Consider the following 16,805-nt stretch of genomic DNA (forward strand, 5'->3'; position numbering starts at 1 on the left):
AGTGTCTCTCGTGTTCCTTGATTCTTGTTTGTACACTGCGTTTGGTGCTCCCTATGTAGACTTGTCCACAGCTGCGTGGTATGCGGTAAACTCCTATGGCTGTGAGAGGGTCTTTCTGGTCTTTGGCTGAGCAAAGCATTTGCTGGATTTTCTTCGTCGGTTTGTAAACCATTTGAAGGTTGTGCTTCCTCACCACTTTGCCTATTCTGTCTGTGACTCCTTGGATGTATGGTAAAAATACCTTACCTTTGGGTGGTTGTTTGTCTTCCCTCCTCTGGGTTTTTCTGGGCCTGGCAGCCCTTCTGATATCTGAGCTGGAATAACCATTCGACTGTAGAGCCTGGTCTAGGTGCTTTAATTCATCTTCCAAGAAATGGGCTTTGCAGATGCATTTTGCCCGGTCTACCAGTGTTTTGATTGTGCTTCTTTTTTGTCTTGGGTGATGGTTGGAGTTCTTATGCAGGTATCTGTCTATATGTGTAGGTTTTCTGTATGCTGTGTGACCCAAACGTTGGTTCGGTTTACGGATGACTAAGACATCCAAGAATTATTAAATAAATGGACACCCTGAGGCCTTGCCATTCAACAACAGAGCAATGCACAGATTAACTTGTAAATTGCTTACTCTGAACTAACAGTGTATATACCTCACTCTCTTCCATACCAGCATTCTCTGAAGATGTCAGCTACAGCTGCTGTCGGAATGTCAGGAATAAACTCCTCTAGAACATGGCTTCATAGCCCGAAAAACCCACAAAAAACTATGGATGCCAGCTGTGAAAGCCTTCAACTTCACATGAGCTGTATATGTTGTATCATAGTACTGGGAAGAAGGATAGATATGTTTAAGGAGTGTGCCGAGAAGAATTTGTTGGTTGGAACTAGGGCCAGATTTATGCACAAGCTTAGGAGCTCAAATTCTGGGGGAGCCTCTAAACACAAAACAAATCTGTTAGAATAATACACATTTTCTTTGTAATGCTATGGCTCAGTATGTCTTAATCCGTCCCTGCCTGGAAAAGTCTTAAATGCTTCGAGTAAATCATTATTTTGATTTAAGACTTCAGAAACTTTTCACTTCATCTCTTTTCATTTCAGCTCCAAAGCACAAACTAGTTTTGGCTCATTTCCCCTAATTCTCGGTTAAATATAATAGAGGAATCAACAAAAGGCTATAATATTTTTCTTTCCTTTTCTTTATCTGCCAGAATTGGATGAACATTTCAGATGTAGTGGTCCTTTTTAAGAGGACAAGGTGTGCCAATTTTCTGAGATACAGGTCCAGATTATAAATGTGGACCTGTGTTTTGTGGGATTTGTTTCTTTTGCGTGGGTTTTGTTGTTATTGAATGCTGATATCTTTTCATTGCCATGGTTTTATCTATTTTAGCCTCCACCACAGTCTCACAGGAAGATGAAGAACAGACTGCTTTTCAGCCCAGCCTGGGAGAGCTCTCAGTCTCAAATATCGCATCCGACTCTGTCCGTCTCTCCTGGACTGTCCGCACTGGGAGCTTTGATTCTTTCCTAGTGCAGTACAAGGATGCTGAAGGCAAACCCCAGGCTTTGCCTGTGGAAGGAGATGCCCGTGAAGTCATTGTTCCCAGCCTGGTTCCTTCTCGCAGATACAAGTTCAATCTCTATGGAGTCTCTGGACGCAAACGGTCCGGCCCACTCTCTACCGAAGCCACCACAGGTCAGCAGTGGCTGTTGAATGACCCAGAATTAACACAGCATGGAGTTGAAAAACATAGCAAAATACTCCTATGCCTCCTAGAGTATATTTGGAAGCATTTGTTGGGGGAGAGGCAGAGCCCTCCAAGGTTCCTTGTGGGGGCTAACACATCCCCTTAGCCTCCCACAGTTACTCACTCTTGCTTTAAATGCTGAGCGTTGTTGCATTTCCAACAGTATTATCTCTTCCCAGTCATTGGATTTATACAATGCTATTTGGCTTGTCTTGAATCAGTCCACCTCCATACTTACATACATACTTCTCAGAGGAAGGAGTTTCTCACGAGGAGCCAGCAAAGCACAATCACAGTAGGGTAACACAGTTGGACTTCCATTTTTGCAGGGGATCTGTTCTGGACTCCTGCGAAAACAGAGGCTCGTGCAAATTCAAGTCTCATAGGCTTGAATGGAGCACACACCACTGGAAATAGTGCAGGTCGCCCCCTCTGCAAATGTTTGAGATCGTGGATCTCAGATCTGTGAGTTAGGAGGGTGGCTGTCGTGTCTTTACTAGGTACTTATCACAAGATGTTGAAGATTTTCATACCACTGCTTACCATGGGGTAAGTGCTGGTAAAACATGCATCTCTGAAAGCCTGACACGCTTCCTAAATGTCAGGGAATCGTCCCCTTGCCTCCAGCATCCCTGAATTGTTCAGGGAGCAGCAATTTCCTATGAATGCGAAGTTTCATAGGAGTGCAAAGTAGAATAGTGTTCCTTCTGTAAAATGGAAAAAAATCAAGATTTGCTTTATATATATATATAATATTTTCAAGCTGTGGATGGTTGAATCTGTGGATAAAGAATCTGTGGATACAGAAAGCCATCTGTACCCACCACAAACATTGTTATCCTACTGTAATTGTGCTTTACTAGCCTCATGTGAGAAACTCCAAAAATAAAGGACAAGGTTATTGTGAATACTGGCTAGCACTTGTAAGGGATAATCCCCCAAAAGTAACGTTTCCAAGTTCCGGTCTCAGCCCACCCCAGTGGGTTACAATTTCTCTCTCTTTTTAGCTGCTACAGCAACATCCCCAGAGGTGACCACGGAAAGAGTAACCATTCAGTTAAGCCTGGACCAGCTCTCCGTTACGGATGTTACCAATAATTCAGTCCGCCTCTCCTGGCTTGTCCCTACTGGGGATTTTGACTCCTTCCTAGTCCAGTACAAAGACTCAGAAGGGAGACTTCAAGCGTTGCCTGTGAATGGCGTGTCCCGCACCCTCACTGTAGCAAACCTGGAGCCCTCACAGAGATATAAATTCAACCTCTATGGGGTTTTTAGAAGCAAGCGTTATGGCCCTTTGTCTGTGATGGCTGTCACAGGTTAGCATCACTGGCTGAATTGGTTGGGATTATTCTGGGATAATTCTTATCTCCTTTTTTTCTCAAAGGGCAGCTGGAGCAACACAATACAAATCCTAATGGAAAGATTTCTACTATTTTCAGACTCATCTTTCTGCCTTTAGATTTTAACAGCTTTTGTGGGGGAGGGGGGCAGGGGAAACAGATTTCTGGTTGCAAATAACCTTCTTGTTTTGTTACAGTCCAAGCGGAAACTGTCCTGTTCTCTTTTCACAGGACTATTTTTCCTATGTTTGGTTTCAAGGGCCCATTTACAGTCCATTAAATTGGTAGCCTGGAGGGGGCAAGAAATTCCTAGAAAAGGGACTTCCCTAGAAATTCAGCAGGAGCTCCTCCCTATAGTTGAGGGTTTAACATCACATTCTTAATATCGAGAGGGGAAATTTGAATCCATGCAACTAATGCAACCTGCAGAAGTTTCTTATGTCATTCAGACTGTATCTCTATTAGTATTTGGAGATAGGGAGCGATTAAACACCTAGGAAGTTTTTGCATGGAACTCTTGGTTGTGGCCCTGAAAGGCTGTGCATGGACAAAGAACACTTGTTTGCAGATTGACAAGGGCTAGTCTACACTGCAGAATTAATGCAGTTTGACACTGCTTTAACTGCCATGGCTCAGTATGATGGAATTATGGGATCTGCAGTTTGAGGATATATTTTTAGCCTTCTTTGTCAGAAAGCTCTGGTGCACAACAGCCTACAAATCTCAGGATTCCATAGGATGGAACCATGACAGTTAAAGCAGTTTTAGACTCCATTAATTTTGCAATGTGGTGGCAGCCAAGGTTTTGCATGGCACAGGGACAAGGAGAAAATTTGTACAATGAGAAAATTTTGCACATCTAAAATCTGAGATATGAGAAAAATACATAGCTTCGCTTTTCAGTGTTTCTTGCAATGTGTCACCATTGTCTCCTTTTCAGTCTTTGCTTTGGACATGTGGAAACCAATGGGTGCAACTGTTCATAGGTGATATGGTTGGGGGAGATTCTTGCTTTCTTCTAGTGACAATTTTATTATTACAGGAGCAGAAGAGTTTTAGACTGCCACGATGTAAGCTTTACTTGCCTCCCTTCTCTTCTTCTCTGTCTAGCCCCAGTCTCAGCATCACAACCAGAACAAGCGGGAGTATTGGCCTCACAGCCCAAACTTGGGGAACTCTCCACTTTTGACATTTCTAGTGACTCACTCAGGCTCTCCTGGACTGTCTTGACTGGGCCATCCTTTGACTCTTTCCTAATTCAATACAAGGATGCAGAGGGTAAACCCCAGGCCTTGCCTGTAGAGGCAGCTACCCATGAAGTCACCATTTCCAACCTTGTACCTTCCCGTAAATACAAATTCCATCTTTATGGAGTCTCTGGTACCAAGCGGATTGGCCCCCTTTCTACTGAGGCAATCACAGGTCAGCTATACCCACTGTAACCATATTTTCCCCCCACAAGCAACAATTCTCTCTTTTCACAGGTTCCTTTCTGCCCTTTGGTGGTAAGTTAAAATAATATTTGAAAAATAGATGAAATTGAGTTTCCCAAGTGTCACGAAACCCTGCTGTGGAGAATTCTGTAAAGATGAGGATCTTTGCAATTTGGGGCTGGCTCTGTTCAAAAAACATGTGGTGGGTTTTTGTGTGTAGAAAATGGCATTTTCTGTGCAGAAAGCAAGTTTCCTACACAGAAAACATAGTTTCATTTTGTGCAGAAAAACATGTTTTCTGCACACACACAAAAACCAAGTGGCTTTTTTCAGAGAATAAATCCCTATTCAGAGAATAAATCCTTTTTCACAGAATAAATACCACTGCAAATAGCCCATGAAAACTGAGCAGTTCTCAAGGACTTCCTTGCAGTGAAAAGAAAAATGGTACAATCATTCATTCTTGCCTACAAGAACAAGATTTACAAAGACTTACATCCCTGTTTAGGTGAGTGAAGCAGTTCCTCTTGGTCTACAGTACAGAATGAGGACATTTACAAACTTATATTTAAAAAGTTGTCATTATGCTCTGGACGTATACTCTTCTATGCAGCTTAGGAAAGGTAGTTTGTAAGGAATATATAGTACACAATGTAATTTTTAAAAACCCTACCGGTAAAACTTAAGGGAAGCGTGTGTATATGAAAGCCTGATGCACTTCCCAAAACGGCAAGGAATCGTACCCACGCCTCCAGCATCCTTGAATTGTTCACAGAGCAGCAATTTCCTATGAATGGAAACTTTGCGTTAATGGGAAATTGCTGCTCCCTGAACGATTCAGGGACACTGGAGGCAAGGGGAAGATTCCCTGACATTTGGGAAGCACGTCAGGCTTTCATACACATGCACTTCCCTGGTGTTTTACAGGCGTTTTACCAGCACTTACCCCATTGTAAGCGTTGGTATGAAAATCTTGATCGTCTGAACCTGGGTCCTGGAAACTAGGCATGACACCCTGTCCTTCTGCTTCACTGTCTGTGTCATATCTGAACCTGTCCTGGAAATGAGGCATGACAACACTTGTCAAATATGTCCAGCATTGTAATCTTTCTGCAGTAATGACTGACCAGTATTAGTGACATCACCTTTTTTCCAAAGGGGTTTTGCAGTGTCTTAAATAGACTGCATACCACAATTCCAGAGGCACCCCACAGGATGAATCATTTTGAAGAGGGAAGGAGGGATAAGTCCCCAATCCGAATTGCTAGCAGAGGCAGAATAAAAAACTCGTGGCCTAGATGGCTGAGCAGTAACTAGCAAAGTTCTCTTTCTCTCTGATGATGGGGACACTTCCTTCTCTTCTTTGTTTCAGCTTCACTGATGGAGAAGCCCACTCCCCCTCTTAGGCTGGGGCAGCTGACAGCTAACAATGTCATGCCAAATTCTCTGGATCTCTCTTGGACTGTGGAAGAAGGAACTTTTGATTCTTTTATCATCCAGTATCGAGATGCTCAGGACAAACCCCAAGCTCTCCCTGTCGATGGGACCCTGCGTTCTCTCCATCTCCATGACTTGGTCCCCTCTCATAGATACCAGATCAACCTCTATGGTGTCTCAGGCAGAAAACGTCTTGGTCCCATCTCCACTGAAGCAGAGACAGGTCAGTAAGAATACATCTAGGATAAGACGGGGTACCTCAGGCACTGGGGCCTAATTCATCCCTCCGGGGATTGAAATCTGACCCTTGGGGATTTCCTAAATGGCCCTGTCCAATGATGACTGAGAGCCTTGATGTCTGAGGGAAAGTGACTCCAGGTTTTGCAAAAAAAAAAAAAATTAAAACAGTATCCAAGGTGCTGAATATATTTTGGAGATAGGATTCAGCACCTTGGATAACACCAACTAATTAGCGTGGGAGCTGTCGCCGGCCCTATTCCTCTATTCCTTATCCCATCATCTATAGATCTGTTTGGTAGTTTCCTAGTTTCTTGTTTGGTGTTTTCCCTTCAAAAAATACTCAAACGCCTCTCAGAAGGCTCAGCAATTGGCAATAACAGCCATAAGCTAAAAGGCATCTATTTTGGAACCCACAGTTTTTTCTTTAACCCAGCTCACAACTGGAAAATAACTCCCTCCAGTAAATATCTAGAGATATTGATGTTGATTTTGGCCCTCAGGCCAAAAAGAGGTTCCCCATGTCTATTCTGGCTAAACATGGTGTCTTTCTTTCTTTCTTTCTTTCTTTCTTTCTTTCTTTCTTTCTTGTGCCTTGAGCTGAGGAACTGGAAAGGCAAATGTAACCCATTTCTCTTACACTGCATGTATATCTCTCTTCAAGCCTGGTTTTCAGATATTCTGTGTAAGACTATTTTAGCCCACTACCATTGCTGTGGTCCCCAGAGACATGTTAGTATATAACATTAAAACTATATTCTCCATCATAAATCCCTCCAATCATATCTTTATCCTCCATTTTGTCTTTTTCAGCCCCGTCACCCACAACGCCACCGCCACCTCAGCCCACCTTAGCGGATCTCTCTGTTTGGAATGTCACCAGTGATTCTGTCCGTCTCTCCTGGTTGGTCCCCACTGGGAGCTTTGACTCCTTCACGATCCAGTACAAGAACACAGAGGGGAAACCCCAGTCGCTGCCAGTGGAGGGGGACTCTCGTGAAATCACTGTCCCCAATCTGGCTCCTTCACGGAAATACAAGTTTAATCTCTATGGAATCTCTGGTCGCAAGCGTGTGGGCCCCATTTCTGCAGAAGCTGTCACAGGTAGGGATGGAAACATCTCTCAGCCTCAGTTGCATTGCATTTCTCCAAATGTAGCCTACATTACCTTCCTATTCAGTTGTGGGACATTGTGGTTTCTACCACCACCCTTACTGAACAGACATTTGTATGGGATTTAGTATTAAATTCTGTTATTGTTGTGTACCTTCAAAACAAACCACTACACCATGCTGGCTCTACAATAGCAATCCATAAAAGCTATAAATTGTTTTTAAAAGTTCTAAAGCCCAGCAAGAAAAAAAACAACAACTACTTTTACAACAGCTATCCTACAAACAACAGGAACAGAAACCACTATTAAAACCACAGGGCCTAAAATACGTTACAATATATGCAAGAGCTAAAGCTACCATTAGTATCACAGGAATTAAACTATATTAAAATATTTGCAAGAGCTAAAACCATTGATATCATGGGGTGTAAAATGTACTAAAAATACTTACAAAAGCTAAAACTACTGTTAATATCACAGAGACCTCTGTGTGTGTGTGTAATATTATATTATATTATATTATATTATATTATATTATATTATTAAAATGTACTTATCCCAACCTCTTAGATACACACCAGATAGCAAAACGGATAACATGGAATTGGAGTTTGAGATTTTTAAAAGAAGAAACAGAGCAGAATAGAGAGAATGAACAGTAAATAGGTGCTATACTAGGAAGGTATTATGCAAGCCTCTCTAGGAGTACCATTCCATCATGTGGTAGGAGAGGACCACCAAGAAGGCCCTTTTTCTTCTAAGCATACTTGGATGGGAGACTGCCAACAAATACCAGGTGCTGTAGACTATACAGTTAGTGCTCCATATCTATGGATTTTTTATCCATGGATTCAACCATCCATGGCTTGAAAATATTTTTAAAATATATAAATTCCAATAAGCAAACCTTGATTTTGCCATTTTATATAAGGGACGCCATTATTCTCTACCATTGTACTTAATGAGATTTGAGAATCAGTGGATTTTGGTATCCTGGGGGGTTCTGGAACCAAACCCCAGCAGATACCAAGGGCCTGCTGTATTTCAGGGGAAGGAAATGGCAAAACCAGCTTTGAGTATTGCTTGCAGAAGAAAACCCTTTGAAACTCATCAGGTTACCATAAGTCAACAGGTGGCATACACACACTCAGACAGATAAGTAAGGCTTAAACCACATTGCTCATAAATCCCAGCTGTCTTGGACAATAATGAGGGATTATGGAAGACAGAATCCCAAAGTACCCAGAATGCAGTAGCCTGCCTTATATAAAATAACTGACCCTTGTTGGTCTCTCTTTTTATGTTGTGGAGAGCTATATTTCAGGGGAAGAAGGTGGCAAAACCACTTCTGAATATTCCTTAGCTCAGAAAACCCTAAGAAATTTATGGGGCCTTCATAAATTGACAGGTGACTTCAAGGCACATGCACACACACATCCTCCATTTCAGAGTGAAAACTACCCTCTGTTTCAAAGGGTGGGCTGTGTAGATGCCCTTAGGCAAAAAGAAAGACAAATATAGGGGTGTATGATGTATGTGTAGGACACAGTGGCTCAAGTGGTTAAGATGCTGACTCTGCTGACTGCAGGATCAGCAGGATGGCATTTCAAGTGCTGCATGATGGGGTGAGTTCCCATCACTAGTCCCACTTTCTGTCAACCTAGCAGTTGAAAGCATGCACATGCACATGGATGAATAGGTACCACTTCGGTGGGAAGGTAACAGCGTTTGGTGCAGTCATGCTAGCCACATGAACACCACAGCAGTCCTCAGATAATGCTGGCTCTTTGGCTTAGTAATGCAGATGAGCACAACCCCCTACTCTTGTCAAAGAGGAATACGATTACCTTTTATGATGTGTGTGGGCGAGGATGTATGTATACCTTCAGGTCACCTGTCAGCTTAATAGTATACAACTCAAAATATGTATCTATGAATAATGGGCACAAATAGACTTCAGTAATTTGGAAAATATATCCCCAAAATACATACATTTAGACAAATGTATTTAAAGGTGTGTACCTTAGGAAGATAACAGCCAACACAGTGCAGTGGTTTGAGTACTGGAGTATCACTCTGGACACTGGAATTTGAATCCCACTCTGCTGTGGAAACCCACTGGGTGTCCTTGGGCAAATCACACTTGCTCAGCCTCAGAGGAAGGCAATGGCAAACCTCTTCTGAAGGAATCTTGCCAAGAAATCACCTTGATATGTTCACCTTAGGGTTGCCCTAAGTCAGAAATTACTTGAAGGCATACAACAGTAACAGCTATAATTGTATTGTGTTTTGATGTTCATGTTTTCCCTAGAAGCGAGAAGAATTATTTTAGTCTGATTAGTAACATGTTACTGATTAAATAATAAAAAAGTCCTCTCCCTTCCATGTGCATGCATTATTTGTACTCTATAGTTCAACCATCTCTCTCTCTCTCTCTCTCTCTCTCTCTCTCTCTCTCTCTCTCTCTCCTAATCTCTTGTCCAACCCAGTTCCAGCTCCACAGGATCCTCCAGTTCCCCCCAGCCTGGGAGAGCTCTCTGCCTCCGACATCACCAGCAACTCTGTCCTCCTCTCCTGGACTGTCCCCACTGGGAGCTTTGACAGCTTCCAGGTCCAGTACAAGGATGCAGAAGGCAAACCTCAGGCCATTCCAGTGGAAGGAGTCTTTCGTGAGATCATCGTCCCTGACCTGGTCCCATCCCGCAGATACAAGTTCAACCTGTATGGACTAACTGGACGCAAGCGCCTGGGCCCTATATCTACTGATGCTGTTACAGGTCAGCTTGGTTTGAGCTAGGCCCCTTTCTCAGGATCTGGGCTGGGTGCTGGGATCAGTGTCAAATTACACAACCGATCTGAAGTGTTCAAGGTGGTGACTAAATCAGAGATCATGAGAGTCAGAAGGAATTGGGGAAGGGATATCATCTAATCTATTTTAACCTTTTCTTTACTAGCCCCCCTTTTTTATTTAATTTTTTCTTGCCACAGACCTCCAAGACTTAACTGAAGGTTTAAAATACTACTGCTGCTGCTACTACTACTACTACTACTACAACAAATAATAATAATAATAATAATAATAATAATAATAATAATAATAATACCTGGATGCTGTTGTTGTTAATACATGCCTTCTAGTTATTTCCAGTTATGGTGACCCAAAGGAAAACCTATAGTAGGGTTTTCTTGGCAAGTTTCTTCAGAAGGGGTTCACCATTGCGATTGCCATCCTCTGAGGCTGAGATGGTGAGACTTGCCTAAAGTCACCCAGTGAGTTTCAATGTAGAAATCTTGTGAGTACAGCATCCCAGAAAGATGTCTTCTGGCTTCTTATTTTGGCTAACTAAGCCAAACTAAGCCAAAGAAAAAAGTGCTAAGTTTAATGCTGAACGTTAAGAAAAAAATAATAATAATGACCACAGAACACTTACATAAATTCAACCTAGACATTGAGGAAATTGAAATAATTAAAAATGTCACATAGCTTGAATCAACCATTGACCAGAATGAGGACTGCAGCTAGAACATCTGAAGAAGGCTGGGATTGGGGAGGGCAGCTATGAAAGAACTAGAAAAGATCCTAAAGTGCAAAGACATAAAGCTGAACACTAAGGTCAGGATTGTCCAAGCCATTCTGTTCCCCATCGCCATGTACAAAAGGAGAGCTAGGCATTAAAGAAGGCAAATAGGAAGAAAATCAACTCATTCAAGATGTGGTGCTAGAGAAGACTGCTGAAGATACCGTGGTGGATGGTGAAAAACTCACACAAATGGATCCTAGAACAGATCTAGCCTGAACTTTTCCTGGAAGCCAATATGACTAAACTGAGACTGTTGTATTTTGGACACATCAGGGGATGGCATGAATCACTAGAAAAGATAATAATGCTAGGAAAGGGGGGTGGTAGAAAGGGGAAAAAGGTGGGTGGTCGAAAAGAAAAGTGCATAAAAGGTGGATAAGCTGAATCAAGGAGGTCATGGCCCCAAGCCTGCAGGACTTGAACAGAGTGGTTGAGGATGCAGGGCTTGGAAACATCTCATACACAGGGCTGCCATGCGTTGAAGTCAGCTTGAGGGCAGCCAACAGCAATAACAATGTTACATGTAAGGCTTATCCTTGATAAGTGGTTCAGCATATTATTTCCAAAACTGATTGTGTTTTTAGTGTTTTAGCTGCCTTAACCATGTTTTTTTTTCAAAAAAGGTGACGTTTCATTCTTTTTTAACTTTTGTAAATTAATGTTTTAGTTGGAAATTTTAAAAAAATTATTGTAAGCTGGATCCTATTTTTTATTAAGTCGAAGGCTTTCATGGCCAGCATCCATTGGGGGGGGGGGGGGGGGGGTATGTGGCCATGTTCTAGAAGGGTTTCTTCCTGATGCTGGCGGAACGTCAGGAAGAAACTTCTAGAACCTGGCCACATAGCCTGAAAAACCCACAAAAAACTATAAATAAATAAATAAATAAATAAATAAATAAAGCTAGCAAATAACTCACTACTGATCTCTCTGTCTCTCTCAACCTTCATTTATAGTGGCACCTCCAGCAGAAACACGAGCACCACCCAGCTTGGGACAGCTGTCTGTCTCTAACATCACCAGTCATTCTGTCTATCTCACCTGGACCGTCCGAACAGGGAACTTTGACTCCTTCTTAATCCAGTACAAAGATACTGAAGGCAAACCACAGGCATTGCCACTGGATGGAAGTACCCGTGAGACCACCATCACAGGCCTGTCTCCTTCCCGTCGATACAAATTCAATCTCTTTGGAATATCAGGGCGCAAACGCCTTGGCCCAGCCCCTGCTGATGCAGTCACAGGTCAGCACATATGACTTTGGGTAGATCTACACTGTAGAAATAATGCAGTCTAACCGCCATGACTCCATCCTACAGAATCCCTGGGTTTGTAGTTTTGTGAGGCACCAGAACTCTTTGGCAGAAAAGGCTAAGGACCTTGTAAAACTACAAATCCTAGGATTGGAATAATAAAATCATACAGTTGGAAAGGCCACAAGAGTCATCCAGTCCATTTCACAATGCAGGAATATACAATCAAAGCACACCCAAAAGATGTCCATCCAGGGATCTAGGAGTCCAAGTAGACCACAAGTTGAACATGAGTCAACAGTAAGACATGGCAGCTAAAAAGATTTTAGGCTGCATCAATAAAATTTTAGGCTGCATCAATATAGTGTCTAGATCAAGGGAAGTAATAGTGCTGCTCTAGTTTGCTTTAGTCAGGCCCCATCTGGAATATTGTATCCAGTTCTGGGCACCACAATTCAAAAAGGACATTGAGAAACTGGAGCGTGTCCAAAGGAGGGCAACTAAAATAGTGAAGGGTCTGGAATCCATGTCCTATGAGGAACGACTTAGGGAGCTGGGGTTGTTTAGCCTGGAGAAGAGAAGGTTAAGAGGTGATATGATAGCCCTGTTTAAATATTTGAAGGGATGTCATATTGAGGAGGGAGCAAGCTTGTTTTCTGCTGCTCCAGAGACTAGAACCCAGAACAATGGATGCAAGCTACAGGAAAAGAGATTTCACCTCGACATTAGGAGGCTGTAGTGTTCTACAGTGGAACACACTCCCTCGGAGTGTGGTGGAGTCTCCATCCTTAAAGATCTTTAAGCAGAGGCTGGATGGTCATCTGTTGGGGATGCTTTGATTGAGAGTTCCTGCATGGCAGAATGGGGTTGGACTGGATGGCCCTTGTGGTCTCTTCCAACTCTGCAATTCTATGATTCAGCCTCTGCTTAAACACCTCCAGAGAAGGAGACTCCACCACTCTATGATGCAGCATAGTCCCATGTTGTCCAGCTCTTACCGTCAAGAACTTCTTCCTAATCCTTAAGAGGAATCTCTTTTCTTGTAGCTTGGATCCATTGCTCTGTGTCTTTATCTCTAGAGCAGCAGAAAACAAACTTGCTCCACCCTCAATATGACATCCCTTCACATATTGAAACATGGCTATCATGTCCCCTCTTAATCTTCTCTTCTCCAAGTTAAACATAGCCAGCTCCCTAAACCATTCCTCATAGTCTATGGCTTCCAGACCTTTCACTATTTTGGTCGTCCTCCTCTGGATACCATAAGATGGAGCTACAACATCTAAAGTGGTGTCATTTTTACTTCTTGGCTACTCTTTTAAGGATGCAGTTCTAATTCCTGCTTTTCTCTTTGCCATCCCCCCATCCTCAGCATCTGCAGCAAAGAAGGAAGAGCCAGTGCAGCCCAGCCTAGGGGAGCTCTCCATCTCCGAAGTCACCAGCACTTCTGCTCTTCTCTCCTGGACAGTCCCAAAAGAAAGTTTTGACTCATTCCTGGTCCAGTTCAAGGACGCGGAAGGCAAGCCCCAGTCATTGCCTGTGGAAGGAACCTCTCGTGAGGTCACTGTTTCAAACTTGGCTCCTTCCCGCAGATACAAGTTCAATCTTTTTGGTGTTTCTGGTCGCAAGCGTTTGGGCCCTGTTTCCTCTGAGGCCACCACAGGTCAGCAGGTGTCTTCTCTGTTTCTTTTAAAGCAGCATGGTTTGTAAGGGAAGGGAGAAACAAATTATTTCCATAATATCCTCTTATCTTCTAATGCAGGAGAGAGAAGTGTGTTTCCCACAGACGTTTGGTGGACATCAACTCTCATTCTGTGGTCATCCCATAGTTTCTTATCTCTTTCTCTCTCTTTTTTTCCCTCACTGGTTATAAAGAAATGTGTTGCATATTTGCCACCATTTAAAACTTTTTCTCTTTTACGTTCCAGGCATGTTGCCTCCCTGGGCATCTCTTAGCTTTCTTTTCCACATTTTAATAGCAGAACGATCCACCTGCGGGACATTTCTCATGGCCTCTGGATCTCTTCTCCTCCCTATTTTCTATCCTAGCTGAACCAGAGGAAGAAGAAGAGATAGATGAAGGGCGCAAACCTCGCTTGGGGGAGCTCTTGGTCTCAGAAACCAACAGTGATTCGGTCCACCTTTCTTGGAGTGTCCCGGTTGGACGTTTTGACTCCTTCCTTATTCAGTATGAAGATGGAGAGGATGATGTGCAGACCCTGCCTGTAGATGGTGGCTCTCATGAGGTCACAGTCCCTAACCTGGTTCCTTCCCAGAGGTACCAATTTGACCTCTATGGTATCTCTGGTGGTGAGACCCTTGGACCCATATCCACTGACACCTTCACAGGTGAGCTGTGCACCCACACCCTTGCTCAGCCCCTGGGGACACAAAATTATCTGTCTTATGCTAGAATGTTACTGATATGGGTTGGATTAGGGGTATATTGCCAGACTCCTAGCCCCCTCTTTTTTGAGAAAAGATGAAGATTGGTTCAATTAAGAGTCAGTTTCCCTCAGCAAAGTCTTCTCCTGAATCTCTTGGTCCCTCTCAGACTATCTTTAGCAAAGGATGGTACATAACTAAAAACTTTACTGGTTGCTTGTACATTCAGAACATATTTACATAGTTTTCTTAAGGCCTGGCTAAGCAGAGGAGAATTTCAAATAAAGAAATAGCTCAGCAGAGCTTGTACATACCCTGCTCAGGGAGTATCAAGTCTCCAGCTTCTGCTGAGCAAGTTGAGGCCATATATATACAAGCTGCAACAATCTATGTATTTTCACACACATCCCCACCCAAGAATTTACATAAATTAAACTGAAATAGTAAGGGAATTGAAATAGTTAAAGATTTCCCATACCTTGGATTGAAGAATATTGAATAGAGACTGCAGTCAAGAAAAAAGAAGACGAGGAATAGCTATGAAAGAACTAGAAAAGATCTTAAAGAGTGAAGATATACAACCGAGCATTAAAGTTAGAATTGTACAAACAGTTGTATTCCCCATCAATATGACATTCCTTTACACATTTAAACATGGCTATCATGTTTAACATGGACAGATATGAGAGCTGGACAATGAAGAAAGTGGATAAAAAGAAAATCAGTTCATTTGAGATGTGCTGGAGAAGAGTGCTGAGGATACCATGGACAATCAAAAAGACATACAACTGGGTTCTAGAACAGATCAAGCCGGAAATCTCCCTGGAAGCCAAGATGATCAAACTGAGGCTGTTATTCTTTAGACACATTACGAGAAGACGGGACTCATTAGGAAAGACATTGATGCTAGGAAAGGTAGAGGGAAATAGAAAGAAAGGAAGACTGTATGCCAGATGGATGGACTTAGGGAGGTTATGGACCTGAGCAGAGAGGCTGAGAATATGTGTTCATGGAGATGTCTCATTCATAGGGTCTCCATGAGTTGAGGTTAGCAACAACAAACAAAAGGCAGTTACTGGGGCTTCTCAGTTGCAATTTCCACCTCTAATTCCGCAGAGAATTTCCTCCTTCCACTCCCTGGTGAGAGTTAAGATTAAGCAGGCATGTGAAAGAGTGTGAAAGAGAGGAATATTTTAAGGGACAGCTTTATTCCAAACAAGAAATTTACATTAGCAAAAGATCTCTCTCTTCATGAAGGACGTCTACTTTCAGGGACAAGTAGAGCACTTACAAATTACAGAACAGTTGTTCCCAACCTTTGGTCCTCCAGGTGTTTTGGACCTCACCTCCCATTATTCCTGACTGTGGCCAAGTTGGCTGGTGCATCTTGGATCTGAAGTCCAAAACAAATGGAGGAACAAAGGTTGGGAACCACTGGTCTAAATCATATGCAGCCAGGTTCACCAAATAAAAACAAGCTGTTATGCAGCTAAACAAAACATTCTCTAGCTACTCACAACAACAGTTGGAGTTCTGGGCTTCTGGATATTCATGGGGAGGGGAACTAGGAGGCTGGATATTCCTTCAGCCTCAGCCAAGTTCCCCATAGGTGTGGCAGGCACCCAGCCCTTGTTAATAAAAATAAAATAAAAGTTTTATTTATATACCGCGCCTTCCCCAGATCAGGGCGGTTTACATACATAGTGTCTAGATCAAGGGAAGTAATAGTGCTGCTCTAGTTTGCTTTAGTCAGGCCCCATCTTCTTCTCTTTTGGCTTGTGGTGGTCGCCTGAGGCATTTTATAACTTCTGCTGAAAGGTATCTTGAAGATTCACTCTCCTAACCAACTGGTCATTTCATTGGGCAGTTGTGTCTCATTACCTGTTGTTCCTTCATGAAGGTGGCCCCAATAAATGCAACTTACACCATCACATCATTAACCATTTGTTTTCCTGGAGGGAAGACCACCCCCCAGCTGTGTTGTCCAGTTGGAGAGCCCATTATCACAAAGAAGGGAAAAAGAAAGAGAGAGTGAGAAAGGATGAGTGGGGGGAGTTCTTATGTGGCCACAGACACACCTGGAATTTACTATGACCACATGGCATGTTAACTTACATAGACAGACATATTGATGGCCATGGATCACAAGTGATGATTGCGGAAATGGGGAAAATTCTAGTGAGCCAGTATGTATAGTGTAGGGGTGTGCAGGAAATTCTTATACTGACTGAAGGCCCAATGCAATAATCGCAAATGAGAGAAGGGAGTGTAAAGAGAATG

General features: G+C 42.8%; 1 protein-coding gene across 1 annotated transcript in view; it reads left to right on the plus strand.

The window, feature by feature from the left end:
* The window catches only part of TNXB (tenascin XB), a 140,610-nt gene that overhangs the window by 76,375 nt on the left and 47,430 nt on the right, over window positions 1-16,805 (plus strand). The window contains 9 exon segments of the mRNA XM_042450345.1: window positions 1,391-1,696; window positions 2,756-3,064; window positions 4,199-4,510; window positions 5,894-6,181; window positions 7,009-7,299; window positions 9,799-10,086; window positions 11,844-12,131; window positions 13,513-13,803; window positions 14,190-14,489. Coding sequence (XP_042306279.1) covers window positions 1,391-1,696; window positions 2,756-3,064; window positions 4,199-4,510; window positions 5,894-6,181; window positions 7,009-7,299; window positions 9,799-10,086; window positions 11,844-12,131; window positions 13,513-13,803; window positions 14,190-14,489 — 2,673 coding nt within the window.

Source organism: Sceloporus undulatus, chromosome 2 (assembly GCF_019175285.1).
Source record: "Sceloporus undulatus isolate JIND9_A2432 ecotype Alabama chromosome 2, SceUnd_v1.1, whole genome shotgun sequence".
NCBI classification, from domain to species: Eukaryota; Metazoa; Chordata; class Lepidosauria; order Squamata; family Phrynosomatidae; genus Sceloporus; species Sceloporus undulatus.